The sequence below is a fragment of the Lepisosteus oculatus genome, chromosome 14 (assembly GCF_040954835.1).
Source record: "Lepisosteus oculatus isolate fLepOcu1 chromosome 14, fLepOcu1.hap2, whole genome shotgun sequence".
Taxonomy (NCBI): domain Eukaryota; kingdom Metazoa; phylum Chordata; class Actinopteri; order Semionotiformes; family Lepisosteidae; genus Lepisosteus; species Lepisosteus oculatus.
Window position 1 is genome coordinate 54,623,332 of NC_090709.1, and position 21,491 is coordinate 54,644,822.

At 41.2% G+C, this 21,491-nt stretch overlaps 1 protein-coding gene across 1 annotated transcript; it reads right to left on the minus strand.

Annotated features, from left to right (window-relative positions):
• Window positions 1-7,253: 7,253 nt before the first annotated feature.
• LOC138242421 (RING finger protein 112-like) lies at window positions 7,254-9,046 on the minus strand. The gene is made up of 5 exons (XM_069197907.1): window positions 8,996-9,046; window positions 8,572-8,842; window positions 8,032-8,226; window positions 7,824-7,896; window positions 7,254-7,327 (listed from the first exon to the last, which is right to left on the minus strand). The coding sequence occupies exons 1-5, from the start codon at window positions 9,025-9,027 to the stop codon at window positions 7,302-7,304; spliced, it is 597 nt and encodes a 198-aa protein (XP_069054008.1). The 5' UTR covers window positions 9,028-9,046; the 3' UTR covers window positions 7,254-7,301.
• Window positions 9,047-21,491: the final 12,445 nt, after the last annotated feature.

Consider the following 21,491-nt stretch of genomic DNA (forward strand, 5'->3'; position numbering starts at 1 on the left):
TGGCCGAGCCATTGTTCTGTTTTAAAATAACTAACTTGGGCACCCCTCCTGCCCTCCCTGTGACACCCTGCTCCCTGATATTGTGACAGAAAAGAAGTAGGATTGCTTTGTAGTAACAATAATGGAAAATAAAGAAATTCTTACTGATCATAACTGATAATTCTGTTGCTGCATGCTGTAGGTCAGAACCAGTAGGTTCTTGAAAAACCTCTAGCAGTCACAAGACTTTAACATTAGGGGAAAGAGAAACACAGAGAGGACATTGCTGCACAACAGCTTGAAAGCAGGAGTGTGAAAACATCAAATCTTGAAAAAGATGAGGGGACCCATGGTTAGTATCGCTGTCTCGCGCCGCTGGTGCCTTCATTTCAGTTCTGGTCCTGGGGCTCTATCTGGGTGGAGTTTGCATGTTCTCCTGTGTTCATGTGGGTTTTCTCTAGGTGCTCCTGTTTCCTCCCAAAGTCCAAAGACATGCTGGTAGATAAACTGGCTTCCCATGCTGGGAGTACCCTGTCTTCTGCCTGCAATCTAAAAATGCTCTTGGAAAACTAGTTTACACAAATGTTGTTGCGTGGAACCTTATTATTTTCTGTGACCCCTAATGTAACATTTATAATGTGCTGGCTGTCTTTGCAGTTTAGTTAATACATTTGATGTTGTTTTGTAATATTTTGCAGAGTCTATATGTATTTGCCCTTCATTGTAGTATTTCGTCTCCGAATAATAAACTTCAAAAAAAGAAAACAGAAGGATTATAAGTAGAACACACACACACTTCTTGTTTCATACTCACACCCTTCTTCATCACTCTCACACCCTTCTTCATCAGTCCCACACCCTCCTTGTTTCTCTCACACACAGCCTCTCAACCCTCCTTGTTTCACACACTCACACGCTCTCCTTGTTTCTCTCACATAGTCTCACACCCTCCTTGTTTCTCTCACACACTCTCATGCCCTCCTTGTTTCTCACACACACTCTCACACCCTCCTTGTTTCCTCGTTTCTCACTCTCATACCCTTCTTCTTCATCACTCACAGACCCTCCATGTTTCTCACTCTCACACACAAACCTTCCTTGTTTCTCATTCACAAACCCTCAAAGAAAAAAACTCAGTCTTCACTCAGCTTTCCAGACAAGCTTGTCAGAAGATTGTCAAACAGAGATCTTTAATTCAATATTCTGAAGGGGAGCATATCACAGAGAATGGGTTTCTCCTAGCACTCAGTAAGATATGCTCAGTTAACTGAAGTTACACTTTCCTTATTATACATTAAAAGTAGGCTAGACTTTAACATATTAAATAAATATACAGGGAAAAGACAGTGTCAGAAGTGTTTCAAGCATAAACAAAACAGGACAGGAAGATGCCATTTGTCTCTAGTTGAATACAGGCTTTAGTTGCAGAAAGACTTTGGTCTTAGGTGCAAACAGAAAACCTTTCCTGTGCATCGTCACTGTCTAGACCCATGTCACTCAGTCTTCCACACCCTCCTTGTTTCTCCCCTTCCCCCCTCCAGTTTCTTATATGCACACACACACACACACACACACACACACTCTCACACACACACTCACCTGCTCATTCAGAAAGTTGGTGAATTCCTGCTTCTCCCTCATGATGATGAGGAGAGTATATTCTTTCAGGAATGTCTCACGCTCAGAGCCCAGGATCTCCAAGAGTTTCTGGAAATCCTGCTGACTGACTTCACCCTGCACACGGGCCTTCAGCTCAGCCTCTTTCAGCTCCACAGTCCTCCTCATCCCCTGTGTGGTGTTGTGGATGATCATTCTCTGAAGAAAGGGGGAGCAAGGTCAACAAGCCCAGGAGTTCAAGCACACACACACTCTCTGACACCTTTATACTAACATTGTCACACACTTTCACACACTGTTACCTGCTCATTCAGAAAGATGGTGAACTCCTGCTTCACATGCCGGAGAGTGAGCTTGTTGAGGGCATGGATTAGCTGGAGGAGGAAGCAAAGGAGTTACCGATTTAACTGACATTGATAGAGATGTTCTGGAATGAAACACACATTTCAAGGAATGTTCTATCCTGACAGGCTGAACGAACTGAGTCTCTTTATTCTGAAGGAACTGAAAACAGGAACAGAGAACAGTTGAAAAGGTTTTCTGGGTCAGCAGGGAAGAGAGGGACACACCTCTGCAGGAGAGGAAATTCTGTATGTGCTTGTGAGAATCACTTGTGCCACTTCCTGTGAAGACAAGAACAAGTTCAGTTTGGTTTCGTTGTGTAGTGTGGGGTCACAGCTTCACAGTTTCCATCACAGGCTATGCAGGTGTTAGTTAGCCCCAGTTCTGTCAAATTGGGACTGACACCTACACAGCTTCTTCCCCCAGGCCATAACTCTTATAAACAAGGACACTTCTCTCATCCCTCCTCTGTGATCAGCTGTACATCTTCATTTGTAGTGCAAAAACAAAATCTACAGATAAAAAGTGATATGTACAATTTAACGATACACACAGTTAAGTAATAAAATGTAAAATTAATACTGTGTTTATTTACAGAAAATATCAGTAGCATGTGCCATTAAATATATATATAGAGATATTACTTTTATGTTATTGGAATTTATGTCAATACCTGCACCAAGAGAAATTTATTGTACATTTTGTAATTAATGAATAAGGTTTCTGAATTCATTCTCAATAATTGACAGACAACACATCAGAACAACTAACAGTTCATATCACACTGTATCCACTGTATGGCTTGTAGTATTTAGGGCTTTACTGCACTGTACTGGTTTTTAACTTTTTAACATGATCTTTGATGTGTTTTACCCTAGTGGTGTATTGATGGCTGTTGATTGGTTCAATGAATAATGTCTTACCTTGAATATCTCTGCCAGTGTCTTTCCTGTCACAGTTGACTGTATTGTCTGCAGGACCTGGACAATGTGGTTGATGTACTCTTTCAAGCAGTGCTGAAACTGTTCATTCATTTCTTAGAAAAACACGAGAAAACAAATGAGTAATAGAAGCTAGTCTTGAATTTAGACTAGACTATTAATTTTTGCTATTCACAATCCTCACAAACTCTGACACATGCAACCCAGTGGATTTCCTCAAAATGAACACTAAACCACCAACCAGATGTCACACTCCTTTATAAGCTCTTTGGGGTTTCTTTTCTTTATCATACACACACTTTCCACTGAGGGTGGCAATCACACTAACCACATCATTGAGGTAGCAGGATACATAATGTTACGATCCGTGCCTCTCGGCAACGGAAGAGGCAGAAGTAGGTGTAGCCCCTATCCATCAGTTCACCTATCAGTTTTCCCATTCACCACCACACCCCCGTCTCATCCTACTTAAACACCTGTCCTTCCCTACCTCGTTGCTCAGTATTGGTTTTCCCTATCGAGCTTCCTGGTTGCGCTTCTTCTACTCTGTCTTGGATTTCGGCTTACGGTTTTTCCCTTTGGACTTCGGCTTTTCGGATCTCGGCTTGGATTGGTACTTTCGCTCTGTCTTGGATAACTGGCTACCTCTGGATTCTCGGATTGCTCTACGGACTACGACTTCGGATCACACTTCGGCTTCGGTACACGTTCCCTTTCAGATATCTTGCTCCCCCTGGACTCTCGGCTCGTTCCTACGATTACGGTTTACTTTCGGTTTACGACTTGGCTTTGTTCGCTCCTGCAAGTGGGTTCACTCACTAGTTCGGTCCCTATTACCGAACTCGTAACACATAAATCCATAATCCATTACATCTGGGCCCTTTGACTTCAGAGTCTCCAGTTCATCCGTTTCTCCTCACTGCTAGGAACCTCCTGCTTCCAGACCCCAACACAGAGCCTCATGCTTCTACTCCATTAGGTCACTGTTTCAGACTCAACAGGTGCCTCAGATTCCCAGGTCCACCTCCAGCCATGATGTCCTCCCCTGACGCCACCAGGTTGAGTTACAACCTGGTGGCTCACACAAGCTCACACTACCTACATCACAGAGTCTATTCGGCACTACACACTGTGCCGAGACCCAACACACTGTCCCTCTCTAACACACACTCACAACCTCTCTGGTTTCTCACTCTCACACCTTTAGGTAATGAACTCACAGCTGCCAGCGCACCACTGTGTTACACCTACGTAGCTGCCAGCTCACTTCATTGTGCCCAGCCACCACCGCACTATCTCCCAGAGGGTGCAACTAGATAGACCCCACTCGCTTCCCCGATAACAATGTATTGCCAGGGGGAGGGTCCCTCTACCACACAACCCTCTCTGATCCACACACACTAACTCACAACTCACACATACAGTGGACACGACAGCCCTTCTCTCACACACTAGCAGGATGCTGTCCCTTTAAATCTTTCTATGATCTCATAAAGCTCAGTTTCTTCTGTCAGTCTCCTCACAGACTGACGTTTTCACTCTTTTCCCCGCAGGCTATTCCTCTCATAATCCCCGCTGGAATTGTCATTCGTCTCCACCCCCTCACAAGGTTAATTCATCAGCGAATCATTCTTTATTCACTCATACTAGACATGGCGGCACACTCTTCTAACATCGTCCCGACTAGTAGCGGCTCACAGCAGCTCACAGCCGCTACTGTCAAGCTTCAGCCCGGCTCTCCCACAGCAGAGCCTCCACATTTGTCCTTTCACTACTGCAGCCACAGCCACACTATGTTCTTGCTGGATGTTCCCCCCCTTTTAAACCACTTCTACAGCTGCAGTTCATTCACCTATTCAAGTCTGGTGTGGTTTCCATGGCAACGTGTCTTCCTTAATCCGAGTTTCCACCCTCCACACTAAACACTCCCTGCATTGTACCACACATGCTTCCGGGCCATTAACAAACTCACAGCATTGCAGAACTTTACCACCCGGAGCTACCTGTAGCTGGTTTGCTACTCAACAGTACCTCCCTGTGGTTGACCAGAACACCTGTCTACAAGATTAGGGCAGCTGCTCTGGGAGTGGAGGTGTCCGGTTTTTACCTTGCATGGTTCCCTGTTGACTCCAAAGCAGTCGGTCCCCAGGAAAGGGCATGAGGTGGCAGCATGGCCTCTTCTCCCTGAGGATCCTCAGAACCTGTTTGTTTGTCCCTGACTCCTCCAAGCGCTGAAAGCACAGACAGACATGTCGACAGGAAAGGGGTAGGATCCCATCCCTCTGTGTCTAAAATAATGCAGCTCTGAGCCTGAAGGAACAGGCTCTGGAGGGGGTTTCTTTAGTCTTGAGTCCCAAAATGACAGTCTGAAGGAACTGAGTCTCTTTAGTCTGTAGGGTGTGTCCCACACTGCCAAGCTGGAGGAACAGAGTCTTTTTTAATCCAAAAGGAGTGTCCCACACTGACAGACTGAAGGAACTGCTTCTCTTTAGTCTGTGGCCTGTAGTTGTCTGTATGAGGCAGTGTTGTAGCTCCTGACCGGTCTAGAGTATCAGTATCTCTCTGCCTTTCTCAGCACGGGTCAGGGTTATATATACAGATGCAGCCATTCAAAATGCGCGGGCGATACCGCATTATTTTCCGGTATGCTGTATGCAGTCTACCGCAAGCTACCGGTAAATACCGCTAGTTACCGTAAATTCTCCTATAATACGACAAGCAAAATAATAGTATCCGGAATTTCCGCAAGGTGGAGCTAATAACGCTCAACCTCTCATGTTTGAGCTGTGGCCATCAGTCTTTAACGAAGATATTACTAATAGTATTAGTAATGAATGACCTTGGACAAGCTGTAAGTGTAAACTCAAAGTATTGCCCTGGTCAACATTCTTTTTTTCATTGACCGTCTTTGTAAAAGTACAGAAAATACAGAAAATGTAGAAATGCATTAGCCTGATTATGATTAAAAAACACATAATTAAACACGCGTTTGCGATTTAAATCAGAACACGATTTAAATCAATATAAATGTTTATATTGTAACGCATACTGTCCAGCCTCCATTTCTCTATAAAAATTCACTCTGTTGCACACACACACACAATAGAAGCAGGAACCGCTGTCAGAAAGGAAGAAAGTGACTATTCATTGTTATCAAAAATGACTTAGAATCGATCATGTTGTGATATTTTGAAATATAAAAGTCAATTGATTGTCCATAATATCGCTATTCTATTTTTTCGAAGAAATGTTTGTTAAAAGAAAAGTCCAGCACCAGCTGGATTTGAACACACAACCTGTGCGGTGTTAGTCACACACCTAGACCAGTAGGCTCTGTACGGGGGAACTCACATGAACAGGGAGGCGAAACAGCCTTACACAGCCCTGTCGCAGTACACGAATATAATCATACCGTTATTAAATTCTTGAGATACGCGATTCCATATTATATTCCCATTTAATCAAATTCTAAAAGTATGCTTGTTGACTCCGGTATCACGTTAGTTAAAGACTTCGAAGCTTAAAATGTTTAGGGAGAAATGGAATACTGGTGTGTATTTTTTTTCTTTAAAGTACCAAGACCAGCTATATACTGTATGTTTATTTTCCAAAATTAATATCGTTTATGGCCAGCTGTGTCTCAGAGACAGAGAAAGAGAAAGTCATACTGTAGGTTCTCTCTGTTAAAACTGTCTGTAATTGCAGAGTTAATTGTTTCTGTTTTGGCAACAGTGTAGTTTACCACTCATGCCAATAATCCTGAGAAGAATTTGAATCTGTCAGACAGTCTGACAGAGACACAGGCACTCATAAAAAATAAACATGGATACACATATAAAACAAATATACACATATAAAACAAATATACAAATACAATCACATACACAGGCAGACACACATGGGGAAAGATAGGACTGGCCTATTTATATAGCCCTGTGAGGAAAACCAGGCAGTACAGAGCATCACACACAATAGCACCTCGAGTCATGCAGTGCTGTGCTCATGCCACACGTCACCAGCAGGGGGCAAACTCATACCCCGGTCAGAGAGACCCAGCACTGCAATTGGTCCACAGTCCCAGTTGAAGGACCTGTGACACTGAGAGGTTCCCGGTTTTAGCCCCCCACTGCACCACAGCTCCCTTGTGCAGGTGCTATGTGGCACATCAGGGGATAAGACCGTGGCTGGGTGCTGTACCTCCAGGTATTCCAGGTCTGTTTTCTTCACATCAGCATGAACGTTGAAGATCTGGGAGAGAGGACAGGGGAGACGTCACCTCTCCAGAGCACAGCAAGGGGTACAGAGTCATCAAGGAAGGTGGGACAGGGCCACGCAATTCTCACCATATGTGAGCTGAGAAAGACGCTCAGGGCAGACAGCTTCACACTCAGCTCCGTCTCCCGCAACAAATCCACGGATCCCTCAGTGTCCACCAGGAAGACAGCCAACTGGACAGAGGGGACAAAAACGGAATGTTCTGATCAGAGATGCAGTGGTCATCTGTCTCCTCTTCCCTTCCGGTACCAACACAGAGCTGATAGAGCTTTACACAAAGGGTGGTGAGAGTGTGGAACAAGCTGCCCAGCCAATGGCTCAATGGCCTACTAACTACTGTACCAATCAGACTGGATGGGAATGACCTCCTCTTATTTGTCTGGTGATTTGATGCACCAAAACCTTCCCATTCCTGAGCAGAGAATGCCACACAGATGCCCTGAGTGTGGACAAGTGGGTAACAGGGGCTGGTGAGGGTCAGTAGAGCTCTCATTCCTGCTTAGTCAGGATGCCTGCAGGGTCTGTGAAAGACTCTCTGACTTAGTTCAACCTGCACCTGTCTGAGTCATACAGTTGCGCCCCCTACAACAGATGAATTCCCAGCTTGCCCAGCCCTTGCCTTGCCCTCCTGTGTCTCCAGAAACAGAGGCCGGCTCCAGATGAACACACCCTTCGTCATGGTCTCAGTTCCAGGCTGCCACTCGAACCCTCGCAGAGGCTCATCGTCACTCATCCAGATGTCCTGTGTTCACAGGTAAAAGAGCATTCACAACCATGGTCATAAGACGGGACTTTACTCAGAGAGTGGTGGGGGTGGGATGTCAGGGCTGTATGACACTGCTTTATACAGAGAGCGGAGGGGGTGGGGTGCTCTCACCATTTTAGACAGTTTGCGCAGGAGGTAGTTGAGGAGGAAAGACTTGCCCTTCCTCCTCTCCCCGACAATGGCCACCACACAGAGTGGAGTCTCCCTTACATCTGAGCGCAGGAAACACTGCCGAAGCACATTCTCTTTCAACAGGAGGGAGCCATCAGGACTGACATGGACCAGCTGAATGGGCTTGCCAGAGCCCTGGAGGTGGGAGACAACATTTAGAACTGAGACCAGGAGGCATTTAACTTTACACAGAGGGTAGTGGAAGTGTGGAGCAGAGTGCTGATGCCCACTGGACGGGCATCTCTCTCTGACATCCCCCAGGTCAAAGTGCTTGCTGTTGCACCAGGAGCACAGGGCATCTAAAGTCTACCCATCTCACAGTGTACACTGTGCACCTGCCACACCAGGATTCTCCAGCAAGTGTATCTGGGTTTCAAAATGTTCCCCGTAGCCTGACTGTCAGGAAAGCTTCTAATGGAAAAAGAGACGCAGCCTCTGTGTCACCCTGCAGCCCTCGCAGAAAACAATACTACAACTCACCTCCTCTCTCTTGACTGTGCTCGCACGCTCACACACCTTGTGGCATTGGGGACAGGTGACCACGAGGTCGACCCAGAAGGACTCGATGCAGTCTTGGCAGAACTCGTGGCCACACTGGATAATCACTGGCTTGGAGAAACTGCCCAAGCAAATGGAGCACTGAGGCTCAGACAACACGGAGCTTCCTATGTCCTCCTGCTCGAGATCAGGAAACAGAGAGCTCTCTACTGCCTCCTGCTGCTGATCGGACATCAGGCAGGCCGAAGACATGCTGGAGCAGAGGGAAGAGAGAGACCGAGACACAGTCAGCAGCCAATCCACAGCCAAAGACAGAAAAGGACTTGGATGGCAGGACCAGCTGTCCTGGAACTGAGTTGTCTTCTAAACACATTATTATGATTTTAAGTTAAAATCATAATAATACCTTTTTTCTGATGGGCACTGAGAATTCCCCATTGACTGTCCCAAGTCACAATAATCCTGTTAAGACAAAGATAAAAACAAGAACAAGGACCAATTCAAGTACGATAGCATTTATAAATACACACACTGACAGATCAGAGCAGTGTAACATACAGTATCGATGACACACTGACAGATCAGAGCAGTGTAACTCACAGTATCAATCACTGACAGCCCACAGCAGTGTAACTCACAGTATTAATTACATACTGACAGATGAGAGCAATGTAACACACAGTATCGATCAAACACTGACAGATCAGAGCAGTGTAACTCACAGTATCAATCACTGACAGCCCACAGCAGTGTAACTCACAGTATTACATACTGACAGATGAGAGCAATGTAACACACAGTATCGATCACACACTGACAGATCAGAGCAGTGTAACTCACAGTATCAATCACTGACAGCCCACAGCAGTGTAACTCACAGTATTACATACTGACAGATGAGAGCAATGTAACACACAGTATCGATCACACACTGACAGATCAGAGCAGTGTAACTCACAGTATCAATCACTGACAGCCCACAGCAGTGTAACTCACAGTATCAATTACATACTGACAGATGAGAGCAATGTAACACACAGTATCGATCACACACTGACAGATCAGAGCAGTGTAACTCACAGTATCAATCACTGACAGCCCACAGCAGTTTAACTCACAGTATTACATACTGACAGATGAGAGCAATGTAACACACAGTATCGATCACACACTGACAGATCAGAGCAGTGTAACTCACAGTATCAATCACTGACAGCCCACAGCAGTGTAACTCACAGTATCAATTACATACTGACAGATGAGAGCAATGTAACAATCAGACACCGACATTTACTTAGCAGTGTAGCAGACAGCAGTGATCACACACTGAAAATCAGCAATATTTAACACTGATCACATTACTAAGTATTTATGTTTCAGATACAGGTCCAGTATTTTCACAGTGTTAAATAGATTTTAAATTTCTCTGAAGCCATAATAGGCTCTTGAACCAAGAAGAAGTATAGTAAGACAGTAATAATAAGAGGAACAGCCACACAGAACTCAACACCACACAGTCCGTCCTATAATAATAATATTTGCTTACACTTAATATAGAGCTTTTCTGGACACTCCACTCAAAGTGCTTTACAAGTAATGGGGAATCCCACTCCGCCACCAGTGTGCAGCCCCACCTGGATGATGATAATAACTTCAGCTCTGCTAGTCTAACACATCTGTACGATTTGCTCTAATTTCACTGGGCTGTACTGAAATACCACAGCTGTCTGGGCTCTCCTGATCCCTGTCTGTGTGGATGAGAAGATTTAATTTGTATTACTCACCAAAAGCAGCAGCTCCTTTTTCAGCAGAGTTGAAGTGAAAGTGAAAGATGTTCCATTTAAGGAAATTAGAACTATCAATTGTGAGCTGCTCACTCAGAAGGGTTCACAGAAATTGTTATGAAAGACTCTACTGCTAGAACACTTTCGGCCCGACAGTCTTCTTTTAAATTCTGATCTCACTGGACTTTGTTGCATTGGACCTGTTTTATACCCCAATAACACTGGGCTTCATTGCACTGGACTGTGTTTTTACCCTGGTCTCATAGGTTCTACTGCACTGTGCTTTTGTCATAATTTCACTGGGTTTACTACACAGACTGGGTTTTTACCTGAAATCACTTGGTTTTATTGCATTACACTGTGATTTTATCCTGATCTCTTTGGGCTTTACTGTACTGTACTGTGAGGATGTGGCCTGTTTGACTGGAGAGCAAACATAAATCATACTGACAGATCAGAGCAGTGTAACACACAATATCAATCGCACACTGAAAGCCCAGAGCAGCGTAACACACAGTATTGGTCACACACTGACAGATCAGAGCAATGTAACACTCAGAATCGATCATGTTATGTATTTTTACAATGTTAACTGGATTTTATATTTCTCTGTAGGAATAGCAATAACAGCCTCTTGAACCAAGAAAAAGTCTACAGTAAGACCGCAGTAATAAGAGGAAAAGCACACAGGTACCATTTGTACTATAGTAACTTCACCACTGTTTGTCTAACACATATCTGTGTGCTTTGCTCTAATCTCACTGGCCTGAAATCACACAGCTGACTGGGCTCCCCTGATCACAGCTGACAATGGGCCGTAGTTTGTGTCTGGAGAGGTTGAGTCTTTTTTGACTGATCAAGGCATTTGACACATTCGCATTGTTTTCTACAACCTGAAGGCAAACGGGTGTGTGGAACGCGTGATCCAGACTCTCAAAAATGGCACGCACCCACAGCAGGGTGGCCGAACGCCAGCGCCACATGAAAGGTGGAATGACATGTCGCACAGGGTGAATGAAGCTGCTTGGGATCGCTGTCCAGGTGGATCCGAAGGCCCAATTGGGAGCACAAGCTGCAGTCTTTTTGTCTTTTCCTTTACAGGTCACAGAGTAGCTGGGTCCCTCCACCTTCTGCCTCTCTTTTGATGGCACGCCAGCTGCCTCGGCAGAGTGACAGCGCCCACACACTCTGACGTGGAGGCCGAGCCTGCCCCTTCTGGACTCCCAGGCGAAAGGTCAAAGTCCCGGTGGAGCCGTCTGTTCCTGTGACGGAGCAACCCATAGCTCCTTCTCCATGGCCAGCCAGAGTCAGGTCCAGACCAGCCTGGCTTAATGTGTTTATTACTGATTTTTTATAGCTTTTATTGTGCTGGCCAGCCCTACTTCCAGCAGGGCTTTTCACTGTCTGGAAGAACTGTGTTTGTTTCATCTTCTGAAGGGGTGGATGGGGGATGTCATACACAGCGTCCATTTGGGGTTTATGATGCTGTGGCACTTTGGGTTTTGGGGATTACCACTTTGCGGCACTTGGGTGCCTTGGCGGGTTTTTGCTGTTCTGTGTCTGTTATGAGTTATGCACAATAAAGAGCAGACGTCTGTGAAATCTGTCCGTCTCATTCCCCACTCTTACATGGTGTAACGCCTATGTATTTCATTTAACTGGATAGAATTTATAATCTCTTCTGCTTGTGTCTATGTTGTGCTATGTTGTGTTAAAGCAGCTTACGTGCTTTGTGTATTGTTTAAACACATTGAAATTTGGAAAGATAGCCTTGCCCTCAGAGTACAATATGTTTCAAGATATGAAATGTAATAATGTTTATGTACATTATTTTGTGAAGTTGTATACTAATAAAGAATACATTTAGATACTGGTATAATGATTGACTTGGGTGAGTAAAAAGAAAGGTTTTTTTTTCTCAGCTTCATGATCATTAAGGGAAGGGGAATGGAGGGTGGGAGCTTGAGACAGCATTTTGCAGTCATCACTTTGGTGGTTGGGATATACAACATTGTAACATACTCTCTCACTCTCACACTGTATTTGTTTATGTTTAATGGATAATTCTCAACATTGTGACATGGAATAATAAAGGTGTCAATAGTATAACCAAACGCTCTAAGATATTGAATAGATTGAAGAGGTTAAAAACACAAGTAGTATTCCTGCAAGAAACTCATTTGAAAACTGAGGATGTGCATCACATCTGTAGAAATTGTGATGGACAAGCTTATGGATCTGGAGTTTCATCCAAAAAGGGTGCTGTTGACATTCTTATTCATAAACTTGCTCCCTTTTCACTCAAAAGTAAAATAGAGTGTCATGATGGTAGATTTATTTGTTTGACTGGTAAATGAAACTCCAAGTTAGTGACTTTTGTTAATGTATATGGTCCTAATTTAGATGACCCAATATTTATTACAACGATAGAAGCTGAATTGATAAGGTTTGCAAACACTTATATTTACACTTATACTTATATAGTTAGCATTAAGCAGAGCACAACATAGCTTCTGTGAAGAAGGGGAAAAAGCAGGGAAAATGCTTGCAGCTTGGTTAAAAAAGCGCTGTATGTGCAATACTATTAGCAACATCAAGAAAATGGATGGGACAATTACCAAAGATCAGAAAGAAAGAAATTCAACCTTTGTTAGTTTCTTTGAAAAATGTATATTCATCTGAAGCCTTTAGCACACTGGAAGATATGCAGATACAGAGCTCCCAAAACTTAGTACAGAAGATAGAAACTTGAGTCATCTCTCACTCTATCAGAAGTCAAAGAAGCAATAGCAATTCCTTTTCTCACAATAAATCACCTGGACCCAATGGATATACAGCTGAGTTCTACCAGACATTTCAGTCCGTACTTAGTCCAATCTTACTGCAAACATGTAATAATTTGTGGTTAACAGACATGACTTCACTATCATTTAGAGAGTCTCTAATAACCCTTGTATATAAAAAGAGTAAAGATCCATCATTGTGCAGTAGCTACCGCCCAATAAGCTTAATGAACTTGGACAATAAGGTTCTAGCCAAAGTACTTGCTAATCGGTGTTACCAAAAACCATACATCCAGATCAAACAGGAGTTATGAAAAATAGTTATTCTTTAAATAATACAAGAAAAATGTTTAATTTGATTTATCATGCTAAACTCAGTAAATCAACATCAGCTATATGCACACTGGCTGCTGAGAAGGCCCTTGACAGAGTTTAATGGAAGTACTTATTTAATGTGTTAAAAGTGTTTTGTATATGGGTAGGAATCTTATATCGCAGTCCACAGGCATCCATAGTGACTAACAGCTGTGTATCCAAACCTTTTGTTTATATAGAGGCACCAAACAAGGGTGTCTTATTTCATCTTTACTATTTAATTTAGCACTCGAACCTTTAGCCTGCAAAATAATAGAATCAGTCAAGATTAAAGGTTTAGGTGTTCATAAAAATGTTTATAAGATTGCTCTATAGGATGATGATGTTATACTGTTTTTAACAGATGTGCACAAATCAATCTCAGCAGCTGAAAGTTTTGGTAAGATGTCAGGTTATAAGGTCAACTGGAGCAAAACGGAGCTTATGTATCTCAATTCATTATCATTGAATCATAAGATTGCTCACCCAGTACGAGTTACAACAGAGATAGGGTATCTGGGGCTGAGAATAAAGTCTAGCTTGAAAGCTACCAGAGATGTTAATTTAAGAGACTTGTTAAATCAAATAAATGGGGATATACTCAGATGGAGATGCTTATCTATTTCCATGTGGGGTAGAACTAATATAGTCAAGATGTCAATACTACCTAAAGTAAATTATACACTGAAAATGCTACCTGTGGAGATTGACAAGAAATGGTTTGAGGCACTGCATAAAACAATTACATCTTTGGCCTGGAAAGGGAAAAAAGCTATTTGTTCTTTTGAAATACTTACTGTAGCAGAAATTAAGGTGGGTTAGACCTTTTTTACAATTATTACTTGGCATTTGGCTCAGTTCAAGCAAAGGAGTGGTTTAAATCAGAAAAGAAAAGGATTGGGTACAAATTGAGCATGATACAGCATCATAGCTAGGTATCTCCTTAGAAAGTTTGTATTATAGCAGAGCATGCCCTAAATCTTTACTTGAAACACCAATTGGTTCTTCTTTTAAAAAGAAGTTCTTATTTGGTTGATAATAATAAGAAGTATATAATAAGATGATAATAATAAGAAGTTGGTTCTTATTAAAAAGCTGCAAAAAATATTATTTTATGATGCTTCACTATCTGTACATCAACCATTATTTAGATCACCAAGAATAACTATACTGTCAAAACAAATTAATTGGTCAGTATGGATTCAAGTAGCTGTTAGTAAATTGGGTCATGTGATTAGAGATAACAAATTGTTGTCCTTTTCTGAATTATCTCATCAAACATCTCTTCCAGCGAATTTGTTTTTAAATTACTCAAAACTTAAAAATGTACTGTCTAAACCCTTTCTGCTAAGTAAATTAAAACAAGAACTGGATAATTACAGCAATAAACTATTGCAGACTACCATACAAGTGAAGGCTTGGACATTTTACAACCTTCTCAATGTAAGGTCAGAGAAGTCTTTTGATATGTGTGCATCTCAGTGGACAGCTGATCTCTGTGTAGGGTCAGAGGACATAGACTGTGATATTGTGTTGCATAATGTTAGTTATCCATTTAGAACTATACATAACAAACTGCTTGAGTACAAAATTTTAAACAGACTCTATTATACCCCAGAAAAATTGGCATAAGTGGCATAATACAGGAATGTGTTCCAAATGTAACACACATAAAGGATCACTATCGCACTTTGGTATTGCACTTGGCACTATGGTATTGTCAGCACATACAGTCATTCTGGACCTCCACAGTGGGAAAAGCTCTCAGGCACCTAAATATCTCAATTCCACTTACTCCCATTACATGTATCCTTGGTGATTTATCAAAGGTTAAAGCAGCAATTCAACATAAAACTACTTTTTTGACTCTCTGTATTATTGCTAAAAAATAATATTGTGAGAATGGATGGACAGTACAGGACCATCTTACAAAGAATGGATTAAAGAGGCTGTATCACAAGTTACATTTGAAAAGATTTCATATAATTAACAGGGGAAACTTAATGAATTTTTGATGCCCATTAGAGACATACTTGAATGGCACTGGATGTTAAGAATATTAGTAGGACGTTTTTGGATTATTTTTTTGTGAATGTACGTTTTTCTTTTTGTTATTGTCTAATAAAGAACAAAAATGAGTGAGTGAAAACAAAAATAAAAATAACAAAGTCATCCAAAGTTGTGGGGTGGAGGTGGGTTAAAAAAGACATTGAAAAATTATTGAAAATAAAAAATTATTTTCTTTATCTTTAAGTTTTAAACTCACTGTGCAACCTTTCGTAGCAAGCCATGTATTTTTCCAAGACATACAAAGCTGGAAAACAGATCTACATAGTTGTTTCTTCAAGACTTTCTAAGTTAAAACAGTTATTTTCTTACATTCTTAAATAGATCAATAATGGATTCAATTTCCATCTGTTACCTTCATTCTTACTGGCAGGATCTCCAACTTTCAGATGAAAGTGGTGAATGTTTCAATGTTATAATAATATATGTGTTTTCCTTATGTTCAGCTTTTAACACGCCTTTATTTCACGTATTACTACTCTTGTACTGGAACTCTCAGGGGATGAGGGAGTTCGTCTTGGGGTGAAAAACACTTTCTAATACTATGTATATCTTCAGGGTTGTCAGGATTATCTCCTGCCCTTCTCCTTTTCCATCTCTCTCTCACAACAAATTTCCTGATCCTTGCACACAATCTATGGAAGTCTAAAATAGAGAGGGAATATGTAAAAAAAAACTATTTTTAATTTATGGGTGGTTTTGTGACCAGCATCATGGCTTTGTTTCAGCCACCTTGTTAAGCCCAATTAAGATGTCAATCATTTTTAGCAACATTTGGAAGTGTAAAGATTCTCCACCAGTAAGGAATCAAAGGTATTTTCTCAGATGTCTGAAGGATAGGGACATAGACACAGCAGTTAGTGTATTAGTCTTGAAGGGAGAACCACAGTTAACTCTTTCTGTTGTTATATCTAGTCACTTCCTAGGATGCACTATCCGAAAGATGACCTGCTCCAGGGTTGTGGCAGGGATGAACACAGTCAGCTCGCCTCAACATATTTTCCACAACTAGGAGTTATGGTTCTTTCTGATTCTTTTATTCATTTTTTTTCATTTTTTTATCACTTATATATAATTCATTAGATAAATGAAACTTATCATCATGTTTGTAACACAATACAACTGATTCTAAATAATTCTCAAGAACTTGTGTTGGAGACCCTTGTTTTAAAGTTAACTGTGATAAAGTATTTGACAGATCAGATAGTTTTTTGTTTTCTTAAACATTATTTAGGGACTTTGACAGTATGCCCAGGCGATGCATTACATACCTGTTACATCGCCCTGCTAATGGAGATATGTGTGTCCTCCATTTAGGAGAAGGGATTTGCAGTTTAGGTAGTGCAGACGAAATTGGGGAAATAGTAAACGTCAAGACAAGGTGATCGCTTGTAACTATTCATAACACTATTAATAAAATGTTAAGGTATAGTTTACAAACAATTGCTATTATTACTACTGCTGCACTGGTTTCACAGAGGACAATGCATTCCATAATCATTACAGGGACTATGGCATTGCAAAACTGCATAAACAGACTTGCCACAATCAGCTGATACTACCCTTATCTGTAAGTGACATTCTTGAAAACCAGCCTTTTGTTTTCTGCTTACCTGCACTTCCTCATACTCCTGAAACCTCAAAAAGCAGTTCTCATTATCTTTGACTTCTTCAAGGGGGTAAAAATGCTAGTCATCTAAAAGCTACAGTAGAAGTAAAACTGAACAGAATAATGCCAGTGGTGGAAATTATGTAAGAATTACATACCAACTGTGCCAACTACTTTGTTACAGCTCATAGCATTTCATGAATGTTGAATCCAAATAATCATCAAAGCTAGGTATCACATCCAAAACATTACATCTATATATTAGGCTAAGTATGATATATAACCCTGGAAGTGTTACATAGAATTTCAAAACACAAAAAGCATGCTGCCTTGTGCTTTCTTGGAAATCAAGTGATTCACAAGTTAAAATCATGTGAGGCCACAGCCAACAAATTTTAGTTACATGAGATGGAAGCCAAATGTGTTGATTGGTGGCTAATATTTCAGGTTACATCAGTATATTAATTCCCTGATCTGTCAGTATGATTTATGTTTGCTCTCCAGTCAAACAGGCCACATCCTCACAGTACAGTACAGTAAAGCCCAAAGAGATCAGGATAAAATCACAGTGTAATGCAATAAAACCAAGTGATTTCAGGTAAAAACCCAGTCTGTGTAGTAAACCCAGTGAAATTATGACAAAAGCACAGTGCAGTAGAACCTATGAGATCAGAGTAAAAATGCAGTGCAATGAAGTAGAACCTATGAGACCAGGGTAAAAACACAGTCCAGTGCAATGAAGCCCAGTGTAATTGGGGTATAAAACAGGTCCAATGCAACAAAGTCCAGTGAGATCAGAATTTAAAAGAAGACTGTCGGGCCGAAAGTGTTCTACCAGTAGAGTCTTTCATAACAATTTCTGTGAACCCTTCTGAGTACTCTTGTACTGGAACTCTCAGGGGATGAGGGAGTTCGTCTTGGGGTGAAAAACACTTTCTTATACTATGTATATCTTCAGGGTTGTCAGGATTATCTCCTGCCCTTCTCCTTTTCCATCTCTCTCTCTCACAACAAATTTCCTGATCCTTGCACACAATCTATGGAAGTCTAAAATAGAGTGGGAATATGTAAAAAAAAACTATTTTTAATTTATGGGTGGTTTTGTGACCAGCATCATGGCTTTGTTTCAGCCACCTTGTTAAGCCCAATTAAGATGTCAACCATTTTTAGCAACATTTGGAAGTGTAAAGATTCTCCACCAGTAAGGAATCAAAGGTATTTTCTCAGATGTCTGAAGGATAGGGACATAGACACAGCAGTTAGTGTATTAGTCTTGAAGGGAGAACCACAGTTAACTCTTTCTGTTGTTATATCTAGTCACTTCCTAGGATGCACTATCCGAAAGATGACCTGCTCCAGGGTTGTGGCAGGGATGAACACAGTCAGCTCGCCTCAACATATTTTCCACAACTAGGAGTTATGGTTCTTTCTGATTCTTTTATTCATTTTTTTCATTTTTTTATCACTTATATATAATTCATTAGATAAATGAAACTTATCATCATGTTTGTAACACAATACAACTGATTCTAAATAATTCTCAAGAACTTGTGTTGGAGACCCTTGTTTTAAAGTTAACTGTGATAAAGTATTTGACAGATCAGGTAGTTTTTTGTTTTCTTAAACATTATTTAGGGACTTTGACAGTATGCCCAGGCAATGCATTACATACCTGTTACATCGCCCTGCTAATGGAGATATGTGTGTCCTCCATTTAGGAGAAGGGATTTGCAGTTTAGGTAGTGCAGACGAAATTGGGGAAATAGTAAACGTCAAGACAAGGTGATTGCTTGTAACTATTCATAACACTATTAATAAAATGTTAAGGTATAGTTTACAAACAATTGCTATTATTACTACTGCTGCACTGGTTTCACAGAGGACAATGCATTCCATAATCATTACAGGGACTATGGCATTGCAAAACTGCATAAACAGACTTGCCACAATCAGCTGATACTACCCTTATCTGTAAGTGACATTCTTGAAAACCAGCCTTTTGTTTTCTGCTTACCTGCACTTCCTCATACTCCTGAAACCTCAAAAAGCAGTTCTCATTATCTTTGACTTCTTCAAGGGGGTAAAAATGCTAGTCATCTAAAAGCTACAGTAGAAGTAAAACTGAACAGAATAATGCCAGTGGTGGAAATTATGTAAGAATTACATACCAACTGTGCCAACTACTTTGTTACAGCTCATAGCATTTCATGAATGTTGAATCCAAATAATCATCAAAGCTAGGTATCACATCCAAAACATTACATCTATTTATTAGGCTAAGTATGATATATAACCCTGGAAGTGTTACATAGAATTTCAATACACAAAAAGCATGCTGCCTTGTGCTTTCTTGGAAGTCAAGTGATTCACAAGTTAAAATCATGTGAGGCCACAGCCAACAAATTTTAGTTACATGAGATGGAAGCCAAATGTGTTGATTGGTGGCTAATATTTCAGGTTACATCAGTATATTAATTCCCTGATCTGTCAGTATGATTTATGTTTGCTCTCCAGTCAAACAGACCACATCCTCACAGTACAGTACAGTAAAGCCCAAAGAGATCAGGATAAAATCACAGTGTAATGCAATAAAACCAAGTGATTTCAGGTAAAAACCCAGTCTGTGTAGTAAACCCAGTGAAATTATGACAAAAGCACAGTGCAGTAGAACCTATGAGATCAGAGTAAAAATGCAGTGCAATGAAGTAGAACCTATGAGACCAGGGTAAAAACACAGTCCAGTGCAATGAAGCCCAGTGTAATTGGGGTATAAAACAGGTCCAATGCAACAAAGTCCAGTGAGATCAGAATTTAAAAGAAGACTGTCGGGCCGAAAGTGTTCTAGCAGTAGAGTCTTTCATAACAATTTCTGTGAACCCTTCTGAGTGAGCAGCTCACAATTGATAGTTCTAATTTCCTTAAATGGAACATCTTTCACTTTCACTTCAACTCTGCTGAAAAAGGAGCTGCTGCTTTTGGTGAGTAATACAAATTAAATCTTCTCATCCACACAGACAGGGATCAGGAGAGCCCAGACAGCTGTGGTATTTCAGTACAGCCCAGTGAAATTAGAGCAAATCGTACAGATGTGTTAGACTAGCAGAGCTGAAGTTATTATCATCATCCAGGTGGGGCTGCACACTGGTGGCGGAGTGGGATTCCCCATTACTTGTAAAGCACTTTGAGTGGAGTGTCCAGAAAAGCTCTATATTAAGTGTAAGCAAATATTATTATTATAGGACGGACTGTGTGGTGTTGAGTTCTGTGTGGCTGTTCCTCTTATTATTACTGTCTTACTATACTTCTTCTTGGTTCAAGAGCCTATTATGGCTTCAGAGAAATTTAAAATCTATTTAACACTGTGAAAATACTGGACCTGTATCTGAAACATAAATACTTAGTAATGTGATCAGTGTTAAATATTGCTGATTTTCAGTGTGTGATCACTGCTGTCTGCTACACTGCTAAGTAAATGTCGGTGTCTGATTGTTACATTGCTCTCATCTGTCAGTATGTAATTGATACTGTGAGTTACACTGCTGTGGGCTGTCAGTGATTGATACTGTGAGTTACACTGCTCTGATCTGTCAGTGTGTGATCGATACTGTGTGTTACATTGCTCTCATCTGTCAGTATGTAATACTGTGAGTTAAACTGCTGTGGGCTGTCAGTGATTGATACTGTGAGTTACACTGCTCTGATCTGTCAGTGTGTGATCGATACTGTGTGTTACATTGCTCTCATCTGTCAGTATGTAATTGATACTGTGAGTTACACTGCTGTGGGCTGTCAGTGATTGATACTGTGAGTTACACTGCTCTGATCTGTCAGTGTGTGATCGATACTGTGTGTTACATTGCTCTCATCTGTCAGTATGTAATACTGTGAGTTACACTGCTGTGGGCTGTCAGTGATTGATACTGTGAGTTACACTGCTCTGATCTGTCAGTGTGTGATCGATACTGTGTGTTACATTGCTCTCATCTGTCAGTATGTAATACTGTGAGTTACACTGCTGTGGGCTGTCAGTGATTGATACCGTGAGTTACACTGCTCTGATCTGTCAGTGTTTGATCGATACTGTGTGTTACATTGCTCTCATCTGTCAGTATGTAATTAATACTGTGAGTTACACTGCTGTGGGCTGTCAGTGATTGATACTGTGAGTTACACTGCTCTGATCTGTCAGTGTGTCATCGATACTGTATGTTACACTGCTCTGATCTGTCAGTGTGTGTATTTATAAATGCTATCGTACTTGAATTGGTCCTTGTTCTTGTTTTTATCTTTGTCTTAACAGGATTA

What these genes read in the sequence shown, in the direction of transcription:
- LOC138242421 (XM_069197907.1), bottom strand. Translation starts at nt 9,027, where the DNA reads ATGGGGAATTCTCAGTGCCCATCAGAAAAAAG. An exon ending in CAGTGCCCATCAGAAAAAAG is followed by an intron (nt 8,843 to 8,995) that starts GTATTATTATGA and finishes CCTCTGCTCCAG; the next exon opens with CATGTCTTCGGCCTGCCTGA. An exon ending in GCACAGTCAAGAGAGAGGAG is followed by an intron (nt 8,227 to 8,571) that starts GTGAGTTGTAGT and finishes TCCCACCTCCAG; the next exon opens with GGCTCTGGCAAGCCCATTCA.